The sequence below is a fragment of the Pantherophis guttatus genome, chromosome 5, assembly GCF_059756535.1.
Source record: "Pantherophis guttatus breed Tessera chromosome 5, ASM5975653v1, whole genome shotgun sequence".
Taxonomy (NCBI): domain Eukaryota; kingdom Metazoa; phylum Chordata; class Lepidosauria; order Squamata; family Colubridae; genus Pantherophis; species Pantherophis guttatus.
This window is the reverse complement of record NC_142067.1, coordinates 35,921,521-35,943,919: the sequence shown is the minus strand read 5'-3', so window position 1 is coordinate 35,943,919 and position 22,399 is coordinate 35,921,521. Positions and strand designations below refer to the sequence as shown.

Sequence of the window (22,399 nt, the reverse complement as noted above, 5' to 3'; positions counted from 1 at the left end):
TACACTATTGGCTCATATTATGCCCAGAACCTTTTTGCATGGCCAAGTATTACATCTCTCTCATTCTATTCCCATGCATTTTATTTTTCTTATACAAATTTAGGATATTGTATACTGTCCCTGTTGAACTGAGATTTATTCTGTTATTTTGGGGCCTAAATTTCCAGCTTGTCAAACTTTTCTTGAACCTTATTAGTATCCATTAAGTCAGACATGTTAAACACGTGGCCTTGGGTCAGATCAGGCCTGTGGTAGACCCAGAGTTGTCCCATGGGGCTGTCCCGGAGACAGCAAGGGACCAGCCTGTGCCACCCTGGCCCCGGCCCACCCCAGCCACGTCCACCCAGTCGGTTGCAACAACCAGGCCATGCCCACCTCAACCCCTCAAGGGCAAACAAAATTCTGATTCTGCGATCCCGGTCCTCAGTGGTCGAGATTGACACCCCTGCTTTAAAGTATTATCTGCAAATTTGCAAATCATGTTTTCTGGCCATTCATGTCATTTATACATATATTAAGACAAGCCCTTTGATATATGGAGCCTGCCCATTATGCTGTAAGTCCTGATGTCATAAAGTGTGACACATTAAGTCATGTGACTGACTTAATTTATGACTTTTTTGTGGGGGTGGTTTGCTATAGGGCAGTTTTGCCAAAAAACGGTAGTAAATGCTACTTTTCAGCAAAAATATAAAATGCAATCACATGATCATGGGATGCACAAACAGCTGTAAGTGTGGGCCAATTGCCAAGTGCCTAAGATGTGATCATGTGACCTTGGGGGGCAGACCTTGGAACTTCAGAACTGGGTAGTTAGTACTTCTGGGGAAGTCCATCATAATTTCGAACAGTCACTGAGCAACCAATTATAAGCTGAGGACTACCTATATACCAGTGTTGGCACTGAGTGCTGAAATGGGAGTGCATGTGCATGTGCTGGAAACTGGAAGAACAGCCCCCCGATGCACATGTGCATGCCTGGAAGATGCATGCCAAAAACCGGAAGACCAGGTGGCCAGTGTGCATGCGCGTGTCCGAAACCAGAAGATCATCTTCCCGGTGCACGCATGCGTTTGTGAAGACCAGCTGGTTGGTGCACTGGAACCTGGAAGAGCAATGGCTGACAGCTCACGTGCCAGGAGATATGGTTCTGCATGCCACTTCCAGCACGCGTGCCATAGGTTCGCCATCACGGCTATATACCATACTTCACCCCAGCTTGACTTCATACACGTAGTCCTCAACTTACAACTTACAACAGTTCATTTAGTGACTGTTCATTACACCAGCACTGAAAAAAGTGACTTAGGACAATTTTTCACAGTTACAAGTTTTGTAGCATCCCCATGGTCATGTGATCATAATTTAGATGTTTGGCAACTGGTTCATATTTATGATGATTGCTGTGTCCCAGTGTCATGTGATCATTTTTTGTGACCTCCTGACAAGAAAAGTCAATGGGGAAACCATATTCACTTAACAATCGGGTTACTAACTTACAACTGCAGTGTTACACTGTGCAAGAAATGTCGTAAAATGGGGCAAAATTCACAACAGATGTCCCACTTAACAACAGAATTTTGAGGCTCAATTGTGATTGTAAGTCACAATTGACTACCTGTGAAAGGTCAGTCAAAAACCTACAGTTGGGCTCCATGTTAAACTTATTGTCTTCTAATTTCAATATTGCTGAATTTTATGACCTTTGTGGTGATTACCCTGGACTGATCCCTTAGTGGAAAGAGCACAGTTTCAGAGGGAAGCCATTTGAAGCATCAGCTAATGTGTGGGGTGATTAACTCTAATTGCCAACAATGATACAGGGTAGCTTAGAAACAAAGATGCAATGTGAATAGATGCAAATGCATTTTTGAAAAGGGATATTATTAAATCGCGTCTCTATTATTTGCGAAGGTAGGATATCAACTCTTGCCAGGGTGAATGCCCTTCCTTGTTAGGCAGGAAGGACATTGTAGAGGTATTTTGGAGTGGCATATAGCGTGTCAATGAAAGTAAAGTAGCAGCAATGCGAGGAACTGATTCTGTCGGCTAACAGATCTGAGTCAAATACTCTTTGCTTGACTTCAGCCATGCTTTCTCTACTGCTATCATAAGCAGAGGTTGAAGTGACAGTCCTCATTAGCCAAATCAGTGGTTATTTGCCTCTTCCAAGAACATATGAATTTCTCAGCTAGGATAAACTGAGCTAAAAACATGCTCGTAGGTATTTCAGCCAATAATTTCTCATTCTGCCTTTACCGAGGCACAATTTAACTGCAGCTGGAGAAATGTATTAGTCATTATGGAGAAAGCATGAGACATGGTTCTCTTGTATTTTAGTTGAATGGATTCCAGTGTGGATGTGTGTCCTGTTTTAGGTTTTAAACTCTCAGACACTGTTGTTAGTGATAATAGGAATTTACTCAGGCTGGGTAGATAAACAGTACTAAGTAAAGGGATTTATATCAAAACAGGGTCATTTGGAAAGAAAGCATGCCTGACCAGTTTCGTTTTTAATGGGAGCAAACAGAAAAATCAAGATCTAAGCTAAAGTTCCAATAGCCAAATCAGTTTATCAGCCAGTCCAAAGGTCAGAGTTACAGGAACTTTTTATAAGAACGAGATATTGAAATAGAAGATCAGTCAGTTGTTTCAATAGAAAAACATGAGTTGGGAGTGTTCCTAAATCAGACTGCAGCCATCTATCTTTAATTAAGACAATTATTCCTTTGTGTGGCAAGGGGTCTCATTGAGCATCTTCATTCTGCTTGCCGAGTCCAAGGGAGTGGAGAACATGCCTCAGCATCCCACGGATCCAGCTTTTCTGATGGTCCCTGTGTTTAAACAGCCAAAGATGATTCCTGGCTTGGTGTCTCCTGGGGCTGATATTCCACTGGTTCACCTGGAGCAACTTTTTCATAGTCAGACTCTGATTCCAGGCCATGACAATGTATGCTGTAGCTGAACTATGAAGGAAGTTTGGGACGTGAATTCTAAATGTGTACAGTGCCAGGACACAATTACAACTTAGTAGCTTGAAAAGTTAATTATTATATTGATGAGTTTTTGTGTCTGAATTGAGAAGTTGCTGATTTGGTGATTCCTTGAAGTGAAGAACTAGTATAAAATCCCTAGGAAGTGAATATATTTTCTAGTATGAGTGTGACATTAACACTCGTGATCACATACCCATGTTTACCTACCTTTTAAAACTGCATTGAATTAAAAAAAGTAATTTTCCTCTGATATTTTTGATAAAACCCAAGCAGTATTTGGGAGAAGGTTATTAAGAAATTAGCCCTAAAGAGCAAGTTAATATAGCATGGAGGAAAATAATGGTAAACTATCTGTAGTAGTGTGACCTGCAATGTGATGCAAACATCATCAAAGTCAAATGCATAAAGATATTCTGGTTGAAGGAAACAATGTCCCAAGCAATGTACTGTGCCATCTCTGTATTGAACTGAGCCAACTTTTTCACTATGTTATTATTAGAAAAGGTATGTAAAACCCCAGGATAATCAGGAGGAGATCAGTTGAGATACAGGTAGTCCTCAACTTATGACTGATTGCTTAGTGACCTTTTGAAGTTATGATGGATCCCAATTTGAGGTTCCAAAAACTGACCAGCCCACCTCACCTCCACCCCTGCAGTCATATACCGCATTTTGGGCATTTGTTAACTCACCCATATTCATAGCTCTTTGCAGCATCCTGCAATCGTGATCATGATTTGTAATGTTTTTGTTGGAAACCGGAATTTATTTTTGGTTTCTGGCAAAAAATGCCCCATAGCAAACTATGGGTTTGTTTAACAACACCTGCATTTGCTGAGTAATAGCTGTGTTTTCTTGATGCAATGCGATGATCCTCTTAACCATCACTACTTACAATTATAATTGTTCAAATGTTACTATGGTCATAAGTTGAGGACTACTTATAGATGTTCTGACATATCTCCCTCTCTTATTAAATAAAACAAAACATATTAGTTTCTACCATTGCAATCTACTATTCACAACATGGGTTTCTGGATGTATACTTCTATCAAAAATGATTCATGCCCCAATCAAAAATATTTCTGTGGAGCTCAGAAAAAAAGGTCCTGATGTTCAATTTGCTGAAAAGGTGTACAAAATCATTGCCAAAGAAAATGCTCTATCAGCTAATAGAGTGTGTACTAACGTGGCGCCACTGTTACTCTTTCCAGGATTGTTTGTCTAACAAACTTGCCGTAGGCATTCAATACAATATTGAATTTTGCAGGCCACAAACATTTACAAATTGTCTCTCATCACTGTAAATATACAGAACAATATGGCAGAAGATTAACAAACAAGGAGGACAGTTGTTGGGCCTGACAGTTTAGTTGTGTACTATACAATACAGACAAAAACTGAATTTCAATATTCTGCCAAATTGAGGGTTTTTTAAAGTTTATAATAATTTTAAGTTTATAATAATAACTTTATTGTCATTGTACGTGTATACGCAATATACCCATACAACGAAATTTACTTAACACCCAAAGACCAGGTTCAACACACATAACAATCCCCAAACCCACTCCCACCCACCACAATTCCCCACCCCTAAACCTAAACCTATGATTTAAGACATGTACATCCAGGTATTCAGTTTGGAACTAATGATTTAAAACTTAATATTATGAGTGAGCTTAATTGTTATGACGCTTAGGCAACAAATGAACATCTAAAATCACTTTACCACAACATAAGAATCCCAGTGAAAGAAAGTATTGGGAAAAGGATGGATGAGGAAGATGATCTGGATATTTAATGAAGAATCTGCTCCCTACCTAAACACGGATCTATGAATACTAAGAAAAAAAATCAAACCAGACAACAAGAAAATGTAAAGAAGTATCATTCCAACTCAGCTCAAACAAACAAAAGATATAGATATCTTTCGTTGAAAGGCTTATTCCAGTCAATCCCTAAATTAATAGAAGCTGACATAACCTCTTTATGGCACAAGGTTAAACATGACATCTCTATGCAAATATGAATATATACTTCCTATTTATGTGCAGTTTGCAGATAAAAAAGAGTAAAATCGCAGGTATAAAATATTGGGCATTTTTTCACTTACTAAATTCCAACTCTTCATTGGCACAATTAATTGTGCCAATTGTGATTTCAAACTATCTGTAGTGAAAGAAAAATCCTTCTATTCTTGCTTTTAGGGTTTTTCATCCATTCTTCCTTGGAGAACTTTCTAGTTCAGAAATGTTCTTCCATTTGATTATGCTATACGTTTGACATTTCTCTCCAGATTTTTCAATAGTGTTCAACTGGGAGAACTGTGAAGGGCATCCAAAAATCTTTTATGTCTCCTTCCTATTTCACAATTGATTCGGAGATGTGTTTCACATTTTTACCTTGTTGAAATAGTCAACCTTTTTTCGGTATCTTCCCTGCAGAACTTCTAGGATATATTGATACCTAGATGAATGTATTTCTTCCTTTTACCAGCACATTTCCTTGACACAAGATGTCACACAACCCCAAAGCATAATAGAACTTTTGTTGAGTCCTTGATGATTTCTGAGCTGAGTTGTATGCTTGCAGACTACCTAACTAGGTAACACCATCAGTGCTAATGAGGGTAGGGTTTGCTTCCTATTTATATACAGTAGCTTGGCCTGCCAGTGTTGATGCAGTTCTCCTTGGTAGTTCTTTCAATTGGCAAGATGGTCTTTTCTTCAAACTTATCTGATTGTGGCCAAACATTTCAATTTGAATTTAATCAGATCAAATCATTTCAGACTTATTGAAGTTTTCTTTTGTATATTTTAAACAACTTCTGTAATAAGATCAGAGAGGGAAGGAGGAAGGGAGGTGAGAGAGAGAGAGAGAGGAGGGAGGAGGGAGGGAGACAGAGAGATTGAGATTCTCTCATGCAGTTCGTTGTTTATAGGCAGTGTTGTACTGTGGATCTACAGACATATACCACAATGCCATTACACTTTTGAACAGATTGTTGAAGTGATCTGTGGATTCTGCTTTGTAGATCTAACTAGATTTCAGGTAGCTTTAGTAAAGATTTCTCTTAATCTTCCAGATCTTGTCTTGTCTTGATTTCAACTGTTCAGTATAACTTCAATTTCTTAACTCTGTCTGTCACAGCTGAAATTGCTAGCCGGAAGTCTTTAGAAAATTATTTACGCCCTCACCCTGTTTTGTAAGAGTGAATTATCTTCATTTTGATTATGTAGGGATTGTGTCAGTTTCTATTCACTTAAGGATTCATTGAAGTGTAAAGTTTGACCAGGGGTGCCTAAACTTTTGCATCTAACTGTAACCCTGACAGTCATGCTGTTGAACAGTTCCTGTTTTGACAAATCTAGCTGCCCCTGAGGGCATTTTACTCAATCCATTCCTGCTCTCTTTTTCCTGGGCTCTTCCATCCAAAGACACTTCCTTGTTTGAACTCCCAGTACTTTTCTTTTATGAAATATTCTCCCCCTTTTTCATGTAGAGGAATATGACATTAGCTTGTTAGCAGCTGTATATAACAACCATTTAACATCTATCCACTTTATACCAATCTACTCAATTTGGAGCCTGAGTAGAGTAATCAAATGCTTAATCTTAGCCCCCAAAGTTCAAGTAAGCCTACTGTAAGCCTTCTTTAGGGGACGCTGCGGGTCAGTGGCTAAGACACTGAGCTTGTCGATCAGGTCGGCTGTTCAGCGGTTTGAATCCCTAGCGCCGCGTAATGGAGTGAGCTCCCGTTACTTGTCCCAGCTTCTGCCAACCTAGTAGTTTGAAAGCATGTAAAAAATGCAACTAGAAAAATAGGGACCACTTTGGTAGGAAGGTAACAGCGTTCCGTGAACCTTCGGTGTTTAGTCATGCTGGCCACAGGACCACGGAGACGTCTTCAGACAGCACTGGCTCTTTGGCTTAGAAACGGAGATGAACAACGCCCCTAGAACTGGAAACAACTAGCATGCATGTGCGGGGGAGCCTTTACCTTAAGCCTTCTTTAGTTAAAGCTAAAACAACTTCTCAATATAGGTAGTCCTCAACTTACGACCACAATTGAGCCCAAAATTTCTGTTGCTAAGTGAGACATTTGTTAAATGAGTTTTGCCCCATTTTACGACCTTTCTTACCACAGTTGTTAAGTGAATGGCTGCAGTTGTTAAGTCAGAAACATGGTTGTTAAATAAATGTGGCTTCCCAGTTGACTTTGCTTTGACAAAAGGTGATCACATGACTCCGGGACACTGCAACCGTTATAAACATGAGTCAGTTGCCAAGTGTCTGAATTTCGATCACGTGACCCTGGGGATGTTGCAATGATTGAAAGTATGAAAAATGGTCATAAGTCACATTTTTCAGTACTGCTATGACTTTGAATAGTCACTAAACAAACTGTTGTTGTAAATAGAGGACTACCCGTAACTTCATGAACTCATCCGTTGCTTTCTTGGCAACAATACTGAAGTGGATAGTCACTGTCTTCTTTCAGGCTACTCTCCTGATAGCATAGGATTTTTTAAAACTTCAACAGAGAACTGTTGAAGTTGTTTTATATTCTTGATCTCAAAACAAAATTCTTTCTCTGTAAGACAATCCATTATCTATATCATATTTTATTTCTTGACTTTATTTCCTTTCTATCTCTGTTTTTTTAAAAAATATATTTATTTTGTTTTCCAAAATTTCCACTTTGACTTTGATTTGGCTCTGCACTCAATTGACCTGCAGATTTTTCAAAATTATTTTTCATCCCTTCTTTTATCTCTTCATTCAAATCTCTTTTGAATTGTGTAGTCACATAAAATTTATGGATACTGTTATTGTAACTGTAATGTTCTTTCCCAACTCTTCAAAAATATTTTGGAATGTCTCAAGCGTAATAACTTTTTCTGTCATTTCTGTACATTTCACTACTTTTCTAATAACAGCCATTTAATCAAGTACAGGTAAGAGAGGATCTGTCTCTCTCCCTCTCTCTATCTCTCTCTCTCTCTCTCTCTCTCTCTCTCTCTCTCTCTCGCTCCCCCCCCTTGCCTTTCTGAAGTCCTTAAGTATTTGGTATCTTTTGCCACTTGTAATTCTATGATCACATAGTCTACCTGAAGTATCCTTTATCTCTACTTTGCCATTAATCATATCTTTGGTAAAACTCTATAAACAATTTGCATTTCCATGAAGCATTATTTGATTCATTTAATTGTTTCAAAAACACCTTAACAAAAATCATGTTTCAAATTTAACTAGCCCCTTAGTCCATTTTAAACTTTCTTAAATTAAATTCTAACCCAAAATTTTTGCCTGGTAAAATTATTTAGTTTATTATTTTACTCTTTTCTTTAATGTTTAACCTTTTTTTAAATCTTTAATCTGGAATAAAGAGTGTTTTTGGTTTTCCAATGTTCCAGAGATCTCTTTTAGCTGTAAAATAGCTATAATCCAAATATGCTTAAGAAAGTGAGATTTTAGGGGACCTAGTTTCCTTAAAGACTCCACTGCAGGTGTGATTTTATTGACTTTTCTCTGACCCCATCTCTCAGACTCTGGGTTCCAAGGAGAAGCTGTCTGAAGCATAAGTGGATGAACTCTTGTTCTTTCCTTGTGCAGAGAGGCTCTTTTGGCCCGGGCTTCTCATCCAGCCATTGGTCTCCACTGCAGTATTATCACTGTCCTTCAGAAATGTCTTAGTCTGCCATTGCCTGACCTGTAAATAATTTACTTAAGCATATTTTTGACTGAAGGCCAGGTTAAAAATTTTATAAAATAAATAGCATAACATGCCCTGATTTGTTCTTACATCATGTTTAATATATTTGTACAGAACACTCTTCTTTTTCTGTTACAGCCACTTCATCAGGAATGGGTAAGAGGTACTTTGCATGTAACCAAAGGTCTAAGAACTGCACTATTAAAATTTGATGGGCTGAAATTTTTCTTTCCTTTTTATAAAACAGATAGAGAACAGGTATGCCAGGTGCCTTACATTTTTTGCTTTAGGATTTTAAGAAAAATTATTTTAATAACATTCAGATTTTGTAACATTGCTGTGCCCAATACAACCCCGAAAAGCATTAAAAAGTGGAACCCCTTTTGGGCTCAACTTGGGCTCAGGTTATATGTGGACACCCCCACCCCCCACACCAATCCCTCCACTTTTTAAGATGCCAAGAAGTGCTGAGTACCAGCTTTCTACTCTCAAGGAACTAATGATCTTCTGGACTCTGATTGAGAGCTGTTACTTTCAAGCCCTTTGAATAAGTCTTCACCACCAAGGGAATGATAGTCTTCTACCCTCTAAATGGAGATTGTCAGTTTCTCCCATTTGGGTATTATTGTCACAGTGAGGTACTGGTCATCTTCTGCCTGTTGCATGGAACTAACATTTCCTTCCCTTGGGGACAGTGACTTATTCAGACATGCACACAAGTGTACATATATATATACATGCTACATTTTATCACTCTGGCCATCCAATTTGTATATGTACACCTAGATGATATTCCCCTTTGTTCTTTTCCAAGAACCAAACCAGGATTAATCTTTTGTTCCTTTTCTGAAGCTCAAAACTGTTTTTCATACAGTGAATCATTACTATCTCTGTCTGAAGGTCCGCTAATGGTTATTAATTGTTCTATACCTATCAATGGGAAAGGATAGGAAAGAGAAGACAGCATAGGAAAGGGAGAAGAAAGGCAACAGGGTGGGAAAAATCATAGACCCATAGGGCTGGAAGGGACATTGTAGGGAGGGGTCCTTATTCCATTCCAGGCAAATAGTTGTCTAATCTTTGTTTGAAAACCTCCAGCAATGGAACACCCACAAATCTGGCAGGCAAGCTGTTTCATTGATTAATTGTTCTCACTGTCAAGAAATTCCTCCTTTAAAAAAAGCTTAAAAAGGAAGCTTAAGGGAAGCTTCCCTTAAGAGAAAGGGAAGCTTCTTTAGTCAAACTGGAAGCAAATGTCTCCTATGGCTTGTAGTTGATGTGTTCAAAGACAGGGTTGGATGAAAGAGAAGAGAACTCTCCTCTCAGTTTGCAGCATCTTCCCTTCCTTTTAAAACTCTTAAACTACAATTCATTTTCTATTTGACAATTTTGCCTTCTAATTGGTTCTTTCACCAAAGTGGGAACGGTGGATCTTTGAGCTCTCAAAAACTATGCTGAGGTAAAGCAAAGATTCAAGCTTTGAGAATGGCCTCTTCCAGCAAAAGACTTCTTGGCTCATCTTCGGCTGAGATAAAATACATGTACTCCTGCGTTAGCCACGTTTTCTTCTTAAAACACAAACATTAATATTTTTATTTCTCTTTCTTTTAGGTTCAGCCCAGCTGTCCTTTGCGAAGGTCCCATATCTTGAAATAAACAACTGTAATGGACCCAAAATCATCCTCCCTTGTGTGGTAACTAATCTGAAAGATAATAGCAGTATGGCAATGTTTGTGTCATGGCAATTTCAAGGAAATCAATTTTTCAGTTATGATGGAGTTAATGATAACATTACCAAAAACAATAGTTTTAATACTGCAAATTTTCTGAACCGCTCGATGATACCCTACGGCATTGTTTCACTTTCTGTGTCGACAAAGCAGGCTCGTCTTGGAAATTATACTTGTGAAGTAACAGAAGGAAACAGAGAAGGAAAAACAAGAGTTGAACTGAGAGAGAGTTCAGGTAAGTTACTTGTTTAGATTTTCTGTGGAATCCATTGAAATTTTGGTTTTTAAAATCTATCCATTAACTATTCAGATGTTGGAGAAGATCATGTGATCATCAGAAGAATACAGATGTTAGGCTTGGCTTAATATAGCTAGTCCTAATTTGGGTTTATCAATCGTAATATCCCTTTCCCTACTATGCTCAGAATATAGCAGGCACCTCCTATGCTGGGTTTTTTGGGTCCAATAGGTCTATAAACACTACCTCTAATGGATTTCTGGTTTTAAAACCATTAACACGGTTTGCTGGTGTTACCCTACTTTTTTGCTGACTACAGGCATTGCAATTCAGATATTTGCTACATGCTTGTAGTTTTATCCCTTCAGATAACTGAACTGTTTCCTTTAACATTCTGAAATTTAAATGCCCAAGTCTCCGGTGTAACAGATGAATACATTCATCATGTGGTTTAACATTCTTATAAACAGACTTAGATTTAGCCATCAATACTGGGTTATCCCTTAAAACAAATAAATCATTTTCTAAACTTGCAGTAACAACCTTGCTATCTTTCTCAATAAAACACTTATCATTTTTAAATGTTACTGTAAACCCAAATTGCAATAATGATTTAACAGATAATAAATTGAATTTTAACCCAGGAATATATAACATAGGCAATGGTTCATTGCTAAATGACCAACGAGCAACACCCTCTCCAGCTACCTTAACCTTCCAGCCATTTGCTAGTTTAACATGTTGGTTACTCTTCTCCATTTTAACAAAAATTTTTCTATTCCTAGAAATAGATTGAGAAGCACCACTGTCAACAACCCAACAATCCTGGTTAACATCAGTAGTTGAACTGGATGTAGCCAAATTACAACCCTTCTTGGGTCTAGTATTGTTCCTAACAGACATTTTCTTATTCTTACAATACTTAGCTATATGCCCTTTAGCCCCACAAGCAAAACAAGGTTTTACAAAATAGGCAGTTGAATACATTTTTTCTTCTTTTGGTTGTTGCACTCTCAACTGATCCCTTTCTTGCCTTCTTTTGGATTCTTCCAATAATCTACCGGTTGTGCCAGCCAATGTCAGTTCATCTCTGGACAAAACCTCTAACGAAGAAACATAGTCATCATAACTATCATCCAATGAAGAAAGAATTATATAAACTTGTTGTAGTTCTGAGAAAACAAGTTCCTTTTCATGCAGCTCCTGAAAAATTCTGGTCATGGATTCCAAATGAGCCATCATATCTCCACCTTTAAGAAGATGTTGTTTAAATAATCTCCGTGTGAGATAAATATGAGCACCCACAGAGTCACGAACATATAGTCTCTTCAACTTGGTCCAACACCTAGCAGTAGACTCTTCGCCACGAATATGGACAAGCTGCTGGTCACCCAGTGTTAGTCCAATAATGCAAAGAGCTCGTTCATTGTCTCTGTTAAACTTGGCTAATATCTTCACATCTTCCTCATCAGCAGGATCCCATGCTGTTACATCCGGTGGATTATTAACTATGTCCCACAGTCCTTCTCTACGCAGAAGTAGACTACATTTTGCAGACCAGGATACATAGTTTGTTCCATCCAGCCGGCTTATCATGGAAAAATTTGCTGCTTGTTCTAGTGCCATCTTCACTTGGATTGTTTATCACAAACACAGTTTGTTCTATTCACATTAACTCTCAGTTTAGCTCTTAATCCTAGTTAGTTCTGTTTGGCTCTGGGCCCATAACCAATGTTAAGGATATTGGTGTTGTGTTACCAACCAGCAGAGTAAATGCACAAGGAAACGCTGCTGAGAGCAATGAATAAGAGTTATGCAAACTGGTTTATCAAAAGCTTACTTTATAGTAGAAAAACAGTCTCATAGTCTTTAAACCAATTCCAAGTCTTTGCCATTCAAATCAGTCCAGTAGTTACAGATATCTTCTTTACCAAACAAACAGTAGTTGGTTAGAATAACAAACTCACTCTGGTTCACAAACCAAGATGGTAGCAAATCCATCCAACGATGATAGCAGATAGCAACTCCTCACACTATGGCAGCATATCATAGCAGCTCCGTACACAATGGCAGCATATCATAGTAGCTTCATCATAATGGCAGCATATCATAGCAGCAACTGAACACGTTACAATACCTTGCTTAAATACTCTCACAACCAGTCATTACCTAATTACAGCATGACTCAGCATTAAAGCCTTAAAAGTCACACAATACATATTCATATTAAAGTCACAGTACACATATATTGCCTGGACAACTATGAGAAGTATATAAAATAGGCAGAGTAAGGTGATTTTTTTTTCTCCTTCAAATCTCACAATTTCTACCACTCCATATCCATGAGTAGGACAGGGAAGTAAAGAAGTGTAAATAAGAGAATCTAAAATTTTGCAATTAGGGCAAATTTGGTAGTTTCATGGTGGAATACAATTTACTTTTCAGGTGGTGATTGAGAAATAGTTTTCATAGCTCTCCTGTATGCGTTCCTAAGGCTGTGAGAGAGGGCAAGGAGAAGGTGGCTTGAGAAGCTGTTGAAATGTTAAGAGTCAAAACTTCTTGTCTGTCTTGTAGCACCAAATAATGTTGCCACAGGAAGGACTTTTAGCTTTTTGCTGTAAAAGGAGGACATGCAGACTGTTTTGTGCATATAGTAATATCCTTTTAGAGGACATTACTATACTCTGCTTGAAAAGTCTGACTTTGCAGTCTTAATCTGCTACTTTCTCTGGCCTGAGTCATGATGTCTAATAATAGATCAATGGAATGAAGATTTGCATTTAATATAAACAGGTAAACTAACAGTGGTGGACAAAACCTCTAACCCAAAAATATAGATTGGTTGGTTCTGAAATGTTCTTCTCCCCTTGGAGAGTTGATCAGAGTGGAATCATTAGTAAATCATACAGAAAAATAATTGATACCAGAGTGCTCTCATATAAGGTTTTTCCACTTCTTCATCTTCAAGTATTTGCTATGCCAAACTTTAGCTGTCCCGAGTCCCTTTGGAACTGTAAAGAACCATGAAAACTTTCACTGAACAATGGTGATTGTGAAGGCATTTCATTTCATGTCATGAAGGCTTGAAAATAGAGGTAAAATCTAATTGTTAGCTAAGACTATCCCATGCCATTTTTCAATAAAATTTAAAAAACCATTTTCCCCCATAAGTCAATAGGAAGAAAACTTTCTGGTAAATGTTGAAGTAAATCTGTTGGATAGGGGAAATGGTGTGGGTAAATGCCATGCTATTATACTCATTCGTATAATTTTGCAGCCATATTTTAGAAATGCAAAGAAAAGCCAATTAAAATGCCCAGCAAATACAAACTCTTCTCTGTAGAAAACTCTGATAAAAATATTCAACCAGGGAGCTGAAGATTAACCCCATCATAGACACAATATTCTCCAGATATTGTTTTCAGTTACTCTAAGCCTAAAGGTGAAATAATTGAGGAAAAGGGATACACATAATTGAAAGAATGAATGAGGTTCAGTTCTTTCATGATTAAGGTAAGATGAAATTATAATAGGATGTATTGGACATAGTACGTTGGACATTCAGGACGAATGTGTACCTTAAGACTGAAAGGAGAAGAACTGAATTGAATGAAAAAATTTGCAGGTTTGAAACTGAACGCTATTTTCAATGTATTTCCCAAGCAAATCAATATTTTTGAGAATAATAAAGTCAGATGTTTTAAAAATAAGTATTACTATATGAAGAAAATATGTAGAGACGTGTATTTTTCTTAAAAGATTGGAATATATTGAATGGGTAGAGAAGTATCAGAATGAAGGAAAATGGTAACTAATGATACTTAATTATGTGATCAAATGCAGTTCTGCACAATAGTGTAATTATCATTGGAATAGTTATGAAAATGGATAGGCTAACTTTTGAGAGAACCAGTCCACCAATTACGATTAATAATCATAAGAAATAAAAGCTCTTTGTTCATAAATTTGTTTCTTTATATAATCATCCATTTGCTCCATTGAGTCTTTATATCTTTATTTCACTTTTGATTCTTTGTCATATGATTTTAGCATAATTTTGGAATATTATCTAATTTACATGCGGTACAATCTGTGTTAAGAAACATCTTAAATGATTCTTAATGTTAGAATCTAATCCTAACTCTATATAAGACCAGAAATAAATGACCTACAGCTGGATGTTTCTTAAATTTCTAATATTTTTGAGTGCACTTGTAAGGTATCTATGTGCATGTCCAAGGAAGGACTGCTGCACCACACTGCAGGGAGGCGGAACCGACCAGGTGGTTCCGCCCCAGGCACCTGATGGATCCTGATAGGTTCCAGAGGGAGCTTGGGCCAGTTCCTGAAACTCTGGCTCATGACTCGGCTGAAGATCTGGTGGCTGCCTGGGATAGGACGGCCGCTGGTGCTCTGGACCGAGTCGTGCCTTTGCGGCCTCTGACCCGACGCCGAACCTGCCCGGCCCCTTGGTTCTCCGAGGAGCTGGGGGAGATGAAGTGCCGGAAAAGACGCCTAGAGAGTGGTTGGAGGGCTAGTCGCTCCGAATCTGACCGAACACTAGTTAGGTCTCATATTAAGACCTATCTAGTGGCGATAAAAGCGGCAAAGCATAACCACTTTTCCGCTCTTATTGCATCGGCAGATAACCGCCCAGCCGCCTTGTTTAGGGTGACTCGCTCCCTCCTACATCAGGGAGCGCGGGAAGACCCCTTGCAAGGGCAGGCTGAGGATTTTGCACAGTATCTGCACGATAAAATCGCTCAGATTCGGGAAGGCTTGGACTCTGACTGGGTAGATCCTGGCAGGGTGACTGAGGCTGGTCTTGAGAATGTTATTTGGGACAAGTTCGACCCTGTGACTCCTGAGGACGTGGACAGGATCCTGGGGAGGTTAAACGCAACCACATGTTTATTGGACCCGTGCCTCTCCTGGCTGGTACTGGCCACCCGGGAGGTAACACGAGGCTGGCTCCAGAGGATTATAAATGCTTCTTTGAGAGAGGGTTTCTTGCCTCCCACCTTGAAAGAGGCGGTGGTGAGGCCCCTCCTCAAGAAGCCTTCTCTGGACTCGGCCGTTTTGGCAAACTACCATCCAGTCTCCAACCTTCGCTTTGTTGTGAAGGTTGTGGAGAGAGTGGTTGCACGACAGCTCCCACAGTACCTGGATGAAACCGTCTATCTAGATCCGTGCCAGTCCGACTTCAGGCCTGGGTACAGCACAGAGACGGCATTGGTTGCATTGGTGGATGATCTCTGGAGGGCTCGGGACGGGTTGTTCCTCTGTTCTGGTCCTGTTAGACCTCTCAGCGGCTTTTGATACCATCGACCATGGTATCATGCTGCGCCGGCTGGAGGGATTGGGGGTGGGAGGCACCGTGTTGCGGTGGTTCTCCTATCTCTCTGACTGGTCGCGGTTTGTGTTGGCAGGGGGGCAGAGGTCGACCTCGAGGTGCCTTGCTTGCGGGGTGCCGCAAGGGTCGGTCCTCTCGCCGCTCCTGTTCAACATTTATGTGAAGCCGCTGGGTGAGATCATCCGTTGTTTTGGGATGTGATGCCATCTGTACGCTGATGATACTCATCTGTACATCTCCACCCCAGACCACCCCATTGATGCCCTCGAAGTGATGTCCCAGTGTCTGGAGGCCGTGCGGGTCTGGATGGGGAGGAACAGGCTTCGACTCAACCCTTCCAAGACCGAGTGGCTGTGGATACCGGCTTCCCGATATAGCCAGCTGGTGCCATCGCTGGCTATTGGGGGCGAGTCACTGACCCCCACAGAGGGGGCTCGCAACTTGGGTGTCCTCCTGGACACACGGCTGTCTTTAGAAGAGCATATGATGGCCGTGGCCAGGGGGGCTTTTTATCAGGTCCGCCTGATACGCCAGTTGCGCCCCTTTCTGGATCGGGACTCCTTGTGCACGGTCACTCATGCCCTGGTCACGTCACGCCTGGACTACTGCAATGCTCTCTACATGGGGCTCCCCTTGAGGAGCACCCGGAGGCTCCAGCTGGTGCAGAATGCAGCCGCGCGGGTGATTATGGGAGCGACGTGGCGCTCCCACGTAACACCTCTCCTGCGCGAGATGCATTGGCTCCCGGTGGTCTTCCGGGTGCACTTTAAGGTGTTGGTTCTCATCTTTAAAGCGCTCCATGGCTTAGGGCCAGGATATTTGCGAGACCACCTGCTGCTACCGATAACCTCCCACCGGCCAATACAGAGAGGGCCTCCTCAGGGTGCCGTCGGTCAGGCAATGTCGGCTGGCGGCCCCCAGGGGGAGAGCCTTCTCTGTGGGGGCACCCGCCCTGTGGAACGAGTTGCCTCCTGGAATACGATTGATCCCGGACCTCCGGACCTTCCGTAAAGCCCTGAAGACGTTTTTATTCCACCAAGCCGGCCTAGCCTAAATGATTTTTAATTGGGATTTTAAATTTTATGGATTTGGGGGTTTTAAATTGGGAAGCTAATGATTTAATTCTTTAATTATCTTAACCTTTGTATTTGTATGTTTTTTTAATTTTGGCTGTTCATCGCCCTGAGTCCCCTCTGGGAGAAGGGCGGTATACAAATTAAATTAATAAAATAAATAAATAAAGGAAAACTTGTAAAAAGTCAAATGTTTCTTGTAATAGTATGCCAGAAAGGTGTCTCCTAGTGCATTTGGATCAAAAGCTGCTGGTACAAAGATTTTCTGTCTGTGTGAAACTGTTCTGTCCCCGTCTCACACACGCACACAGACAGTCAGCCAGGGGTTAAATAAAATTTGCAGACAATAAATTCCTTTGATAACAGGATTGGCAGCAACCCAGTAGCTGCTTGCCAAGAACTTTACTCACAGAGGGAGGTGTTCCTCCTCCGTCAGATAAACCAAAACAAATACACAAAGTCAAAGAATTGTCAAGTCCAGTCTGTATTAAATCCAAGGCAGGCAGATAACGTAGTTTCAGAGATACAATACGACTCGCTAGTTGTTTAGTTTTGTCTGTCACAGAGCCTGAATGGCCACCACACCCACTTTTATCCCCTGTGGGGTGTGGTCCTATGACTCAGTTTAATCTCTGGCACTCCTCCTTTTCTGTTGCGTGCGCTTGTCTCTCCGACGCTGGCGTGGATCCAGCCAAGACTTATCTCCATCACTGTCTGACTGCGACTGCTCGGAGATTCCTGGCTCCTGGCCAATCTCTTCTCCTTCGGGAGACACCTGAGGCATTGCCACAGAGGAGGGTCCTGGAGAGGGAGGCCTGGCCAACTCCTCTCCTTCACTTTCGGAGCCTTCTCCCTCCGATAAGACGGGCTCGGGGGTCGGAGTCACAACAGAAACCCTCTACTGCTACCATTCCTGCGGCTGTACTTCAACTAGATCAGGACTGTCAAACTCATAGCCCATGGCCCAGATGCATCATGTGCTGACCACACCCGTGCCTGGTATAGTGAAGGAGCAAAAAGTTGTGATATGTCATGTGATGATGCCGTGACGACGCGAGTTTGACACCCCTGGACTACATAGACCCACAAGCTTGCTTGGTACAAGTTAATTTCATATTATAGAAATATAAGTGAAAAAACATAAAATGTTAGCCAGTTTTTCAGATTATAATTGTGCAATACTGAATGATCTTTCCTAATCTGGTCTTTCATGGTGTGCCTAATAGTACTGTAAGACCATCTTGCTGCTGGTCAGCCTCTTTCTTCTATCTTTCTCAGCATTCAGTAGAGAATTAAGTCCTTGCATAATGTGTGCAAAGTAGAATAATTTGAGTCTGGGCATTTGTGCCTCAAGTGGGTTGATTATTTGTTTTTCCTTAGCTGTCTATGTAATTCTTAGAGATTGTTTTTTCCAACATCAAAGTTCCAAATATCATTATTCTTCCTATTCTGGTTCTTTAAAGTCCAACTTTATGTTCCATAGAGTGTCACAAGGAGTACTATTGTTTGCACTACAGGTAGCCCTCGATTTACAACAATTCATTTAGTAACTCTCCAAAGTTACATCACTGAAAAAAGTGATTTATGACTATTTTTCACACTTATGACCATTGCAGGGTCACATAATCAAAATTCAGACAGTTGGCAATTGACTCATATTGCAGATGGCTGCAGTGTCCTGGGATCATGTAATTACCTTTTGTGAACTTCTGACGAGCAAAATCAATGGGAAAACCTGATTCACTTACCAACTGCAGAAAAGTTGTAAAATGGGGAAAAATTCACTTAACAAATGTCTCACTTAGTAACATAAATTTTGGGCTCAATTGTGGTCGTATGTCAAGGACTACCTCGGGTGGATTCTACTTAACTTTACTACCAGTTCGCAATGGGAGCGCGTGCATTCACAGAAGTTTCTGCGCAGGTGCAGATCGTCAATTATGACATCTGGGCGGGTGGGCGGAGCCTCCCGCCGCTTTTACTACTGGTTCTAAAGAACCGGACAGAACTGGGAGCAACCCACCACTGGACTACCTGTATTTTGATCTTCGGAGATATAGACACATCATAGCAACTGTATATCTTTTCAAAGAATTGTAATGCCATTCAGTAAATATCCTGTTGCAATTAATTTGGATACTGCAAAGAACTGTAGCTAGTAAGCAAAATTGAAAAGTTCCTTAAAGTAAAACCACATATTAGGCAAATGATAAGTAAGCCTTTTTGAGATTAATAAACTAATAAATAATAAATTCCTTAGAAGGTTCAGGCATCAGATTTCATTTATCTGCTGTTGGAGAATAGTATTCACAGGCTGAAGGTTAGCAATATTGTGTAGAAATGATAGTATATTCCTCCAGTCCTAAGAGAAACAATTATCTTAAGGATGGTGACTGCAGATTATACTATAAGGGGGTTAAGAAAGCAAAACTTCCTTTTCTCTCAGTTCCTGTTCCAGTTCTTTTTCAGATAACAGCCAACAAGGTATTTTCCCATCTACTTTCATTATATTATTTTTTTAATTAACCAACTCTAGTTGGAATTTGAGGCTTAAAGCAGGTGCCAGCCAGCAACTAGATGACTTAGTTTCCAGAATTTTAAGAGGGTCAAACCTGATTATTATTTAGGTGAAGGATTATCATTAATTCATGAGCTATAGGATAGAACAGCGATGGCAAACCGTTTTGGCGTTGCGTGCCAAAAGTCTGAGCGTGAGAGCCCACGAGGGCTCTCGCGTGCCAGCACCCGTAATGCAATGGGCGCCCCCATTTGTGCATGTGCGCAGGACCCCCATGCTCCTAATGCGCATGCACCTCACACTGCACATGCACACATGCAACCCGCACTGCATATGTGTGCGCCCGCCACACATGCGCCCCCACTTTTTCCAAGAGGGCCGGTGCGCCTCTTACTGGAGGACAACTAGTTACTGGCCTGTAACTGGCGAGACAGCTGTTCCCAAGCCAGCGGCAGCGCTCTCGGCCCTGCCACCTTGGCAGCGCCATACGCCGGCCGGGGAAGCTCACCCCTCCACCTCCGGCCCTGCATGCAGCCTGCGACCGTGTCACTGCGTTCTTTTATTTACCAGCTGAGCTCTCATTTCTGGACTATCAGACTTTCCGTAGCTTGCCAAGAATTGTTATCAGTAAGCTAAACTGCGCATGTCCACCCACATTCTTTCACACACTTTTCCTTTGTTCTCTTGCCAGAAAGGTCCGGCTGAGAAATAGCTGGCACGAACTTTTGCAAAAATGTAACTAATTAGATCAGTTAGATGTTTTATTTTCTTTATAACAAATAAATGAGTTTTCTTAGAAGAAATATCTTCGGGTTTTGTTTTCTTAAAGTATGCTTGCAAGGAAAAATCTCGATCCACTTGTTAATCAAGGTGCGATTATCCCAAAAGCAGAATGGGATTAATCAGCGCCCTGACATCTGGTAGCAGAGGGCGGTTTGAATTATGGCTTTTTCCTTGTTCGTTACTTTGATAAGACCTCTAGGCTAATTAGACAGATGATTATTTATTTTGCGACCGAGGAACGCTAACTAATTATCTGCTAAGATGCCGAGCAAGCAGAAAAAGGGCAAAATGAAACTCAGAGCCGTGGGAGGAGAAGAAACAGATGAAATGCTCTTACAAAGGGTTCAGAAGGAAGATAAAGGCGAAACACTACGACTGAGGTCAGTAACGCCCCCTTCCAATTATGCAGTTGCCCCAGAGCCTTCTGATTTTGTAACGCTTGGTGCAGAGCCAGATTCTCCACAAACGGCAAAGCCTTTTTACTCCTACGCAGAGAGAGAAACATTTTATTATCCCTCTCAAACCTTCAGAGTCACTCCTAAAGAGCAAGCTATAAGAAACTATCGTGACCAGATAGAAATTTTTGAACAGAAGCTATCCCAGGCAAAAATGGATTTATTTATGCTTGAGCAAGATAAGGGAGAATCTCGTGACTTCAAAATCTCTGAAAGCGCCATTTTGGCTCCTTCTTCTTCAGAGCCAAAGACACTCCCCCTGGTGGATTTTGTGTCAGGCTAATCAGAACAGAGAGCTGTGCGCACGTCACATGAAATTCTCACCGATCAAATTACATACAATGCCACGTCGCCACGGGGTCGCAGCAGAATGAGCAGCCAAAGCCCATCTCCGCCGGCGCGCCTGTCTCTCCCCCCCCTTCTCAGAAGAAGAGCAGCTTGCCAGCCCTGAGCGCCCAAGGGAAGCACCAAGTGGCTATTTTGAAAGGGACGGGAGCAGTTTATGCAAGCTGCGGAATAAGTGCATTGCATTTCAGGCGGCGGCTGAAACTGTGGTATTCTTGTTTTGCCTCTCCACACCTCGTTTTTGGAATTGGGGAGGCAGCGAAGATCTCCAGGCAACGGAGATCGCGGCAACAATGTTTTCGGGTAGCAGCAGGCGTGGTAGGGATTGAGCGATGGGCCCAACCACAGGTAGCGTGCACCCCCACCTGACCCCCGCTGCTGCGCTGCCAGCTGAGCCAGGCTCTCTGACCATACACTAGGGAAGGAGCCGCGTTCTGGGCAGCTGGCCGCCCTGCCAGCAAATGCTGCCCTGTGCACCTGAGCCGGCCGGTCGCTCTTCCCTTCTCCCTACAGCTGCAACCACTGCTGCTGCTCTTCTGGGGCGGGGCGGCTGCGCAGGAAGAACACATCCCAAGAGGGGCGTCTTGGCCCGCTTTGATGGTGCCACGGGGTCATCTGAGCAGGCAGCCCACCATCACCCCGCCCTCACCGGCTGCTGGTCCACCGATGGTCCGGACCGCCTGGGACCGCGCAAGTAGCTTGCGTGGACAGGGAGTGAGGGAATCCTCACTTACCTTGCTCTGCTCCCTTAGGAAGTGACCGCCGGGATTCCCTCTCTGCGTCTTTTGGCAGGCACGCCAGTTGCTGGTCTTTGCGTGCGCATACGAGCCAGAAGCCAGACCAGCTGCCGGTGTGCATGCGCACTCTGGAAACAGGAAGATCATTTTCCTGGAGTGCGCATGTGCAATGGGTGACTGGTCTTCCAATTTCTGGCATGCCCGTGCACATGAATACCAGATGGCCGGCATACCAGAACCTGGAAGAACAACAGGTGATGGCTCCGGGTGCCCAGAGAAATGGCTCTGCGTGCCACTTCCGGCATGCGTGCCATAGGTTTGCCAATACGGGGATAGAATTTGAAGATTATAAAACATCCTATTGAAAGCAGCCAAAAATTACAGTGCTTCAGAATATTTGTCAAAAAAATTACATGAATAGTTCCACGTTATCACTAAGAATCAACTTTAAA

General features: G+C 41.5%; 1 protein-coding gene across 6 annotated transcripts in view; it reads left to right on the top strand.

The window, feature by feature from the left end:
- Positions 1-22,399, top strand: part of CD47 (CD47 molecule) — a 65,108-nt gene that overhangs the window by 3,456 nt on the left and 39,253 nt on the right. For all 6 annotated transcript variants that reach the window (XR_015734420.1, XR_004590619.3, XM_087894905.1 and 3 more), the window contains exon 2: positions 10,327-10,680. Coding sequence is in view for 4 of the 6 variants with exons in the window: in XM_087894905.1 (XP_087751031.1) it covers positions 10,327-10,680 (354 nt within the window). In the remaining 2 variants the exon portion in view is untranslated. The remainder of the gene's footprint in view (positions 1-10,326; positions 10,681-22,399) is intronic.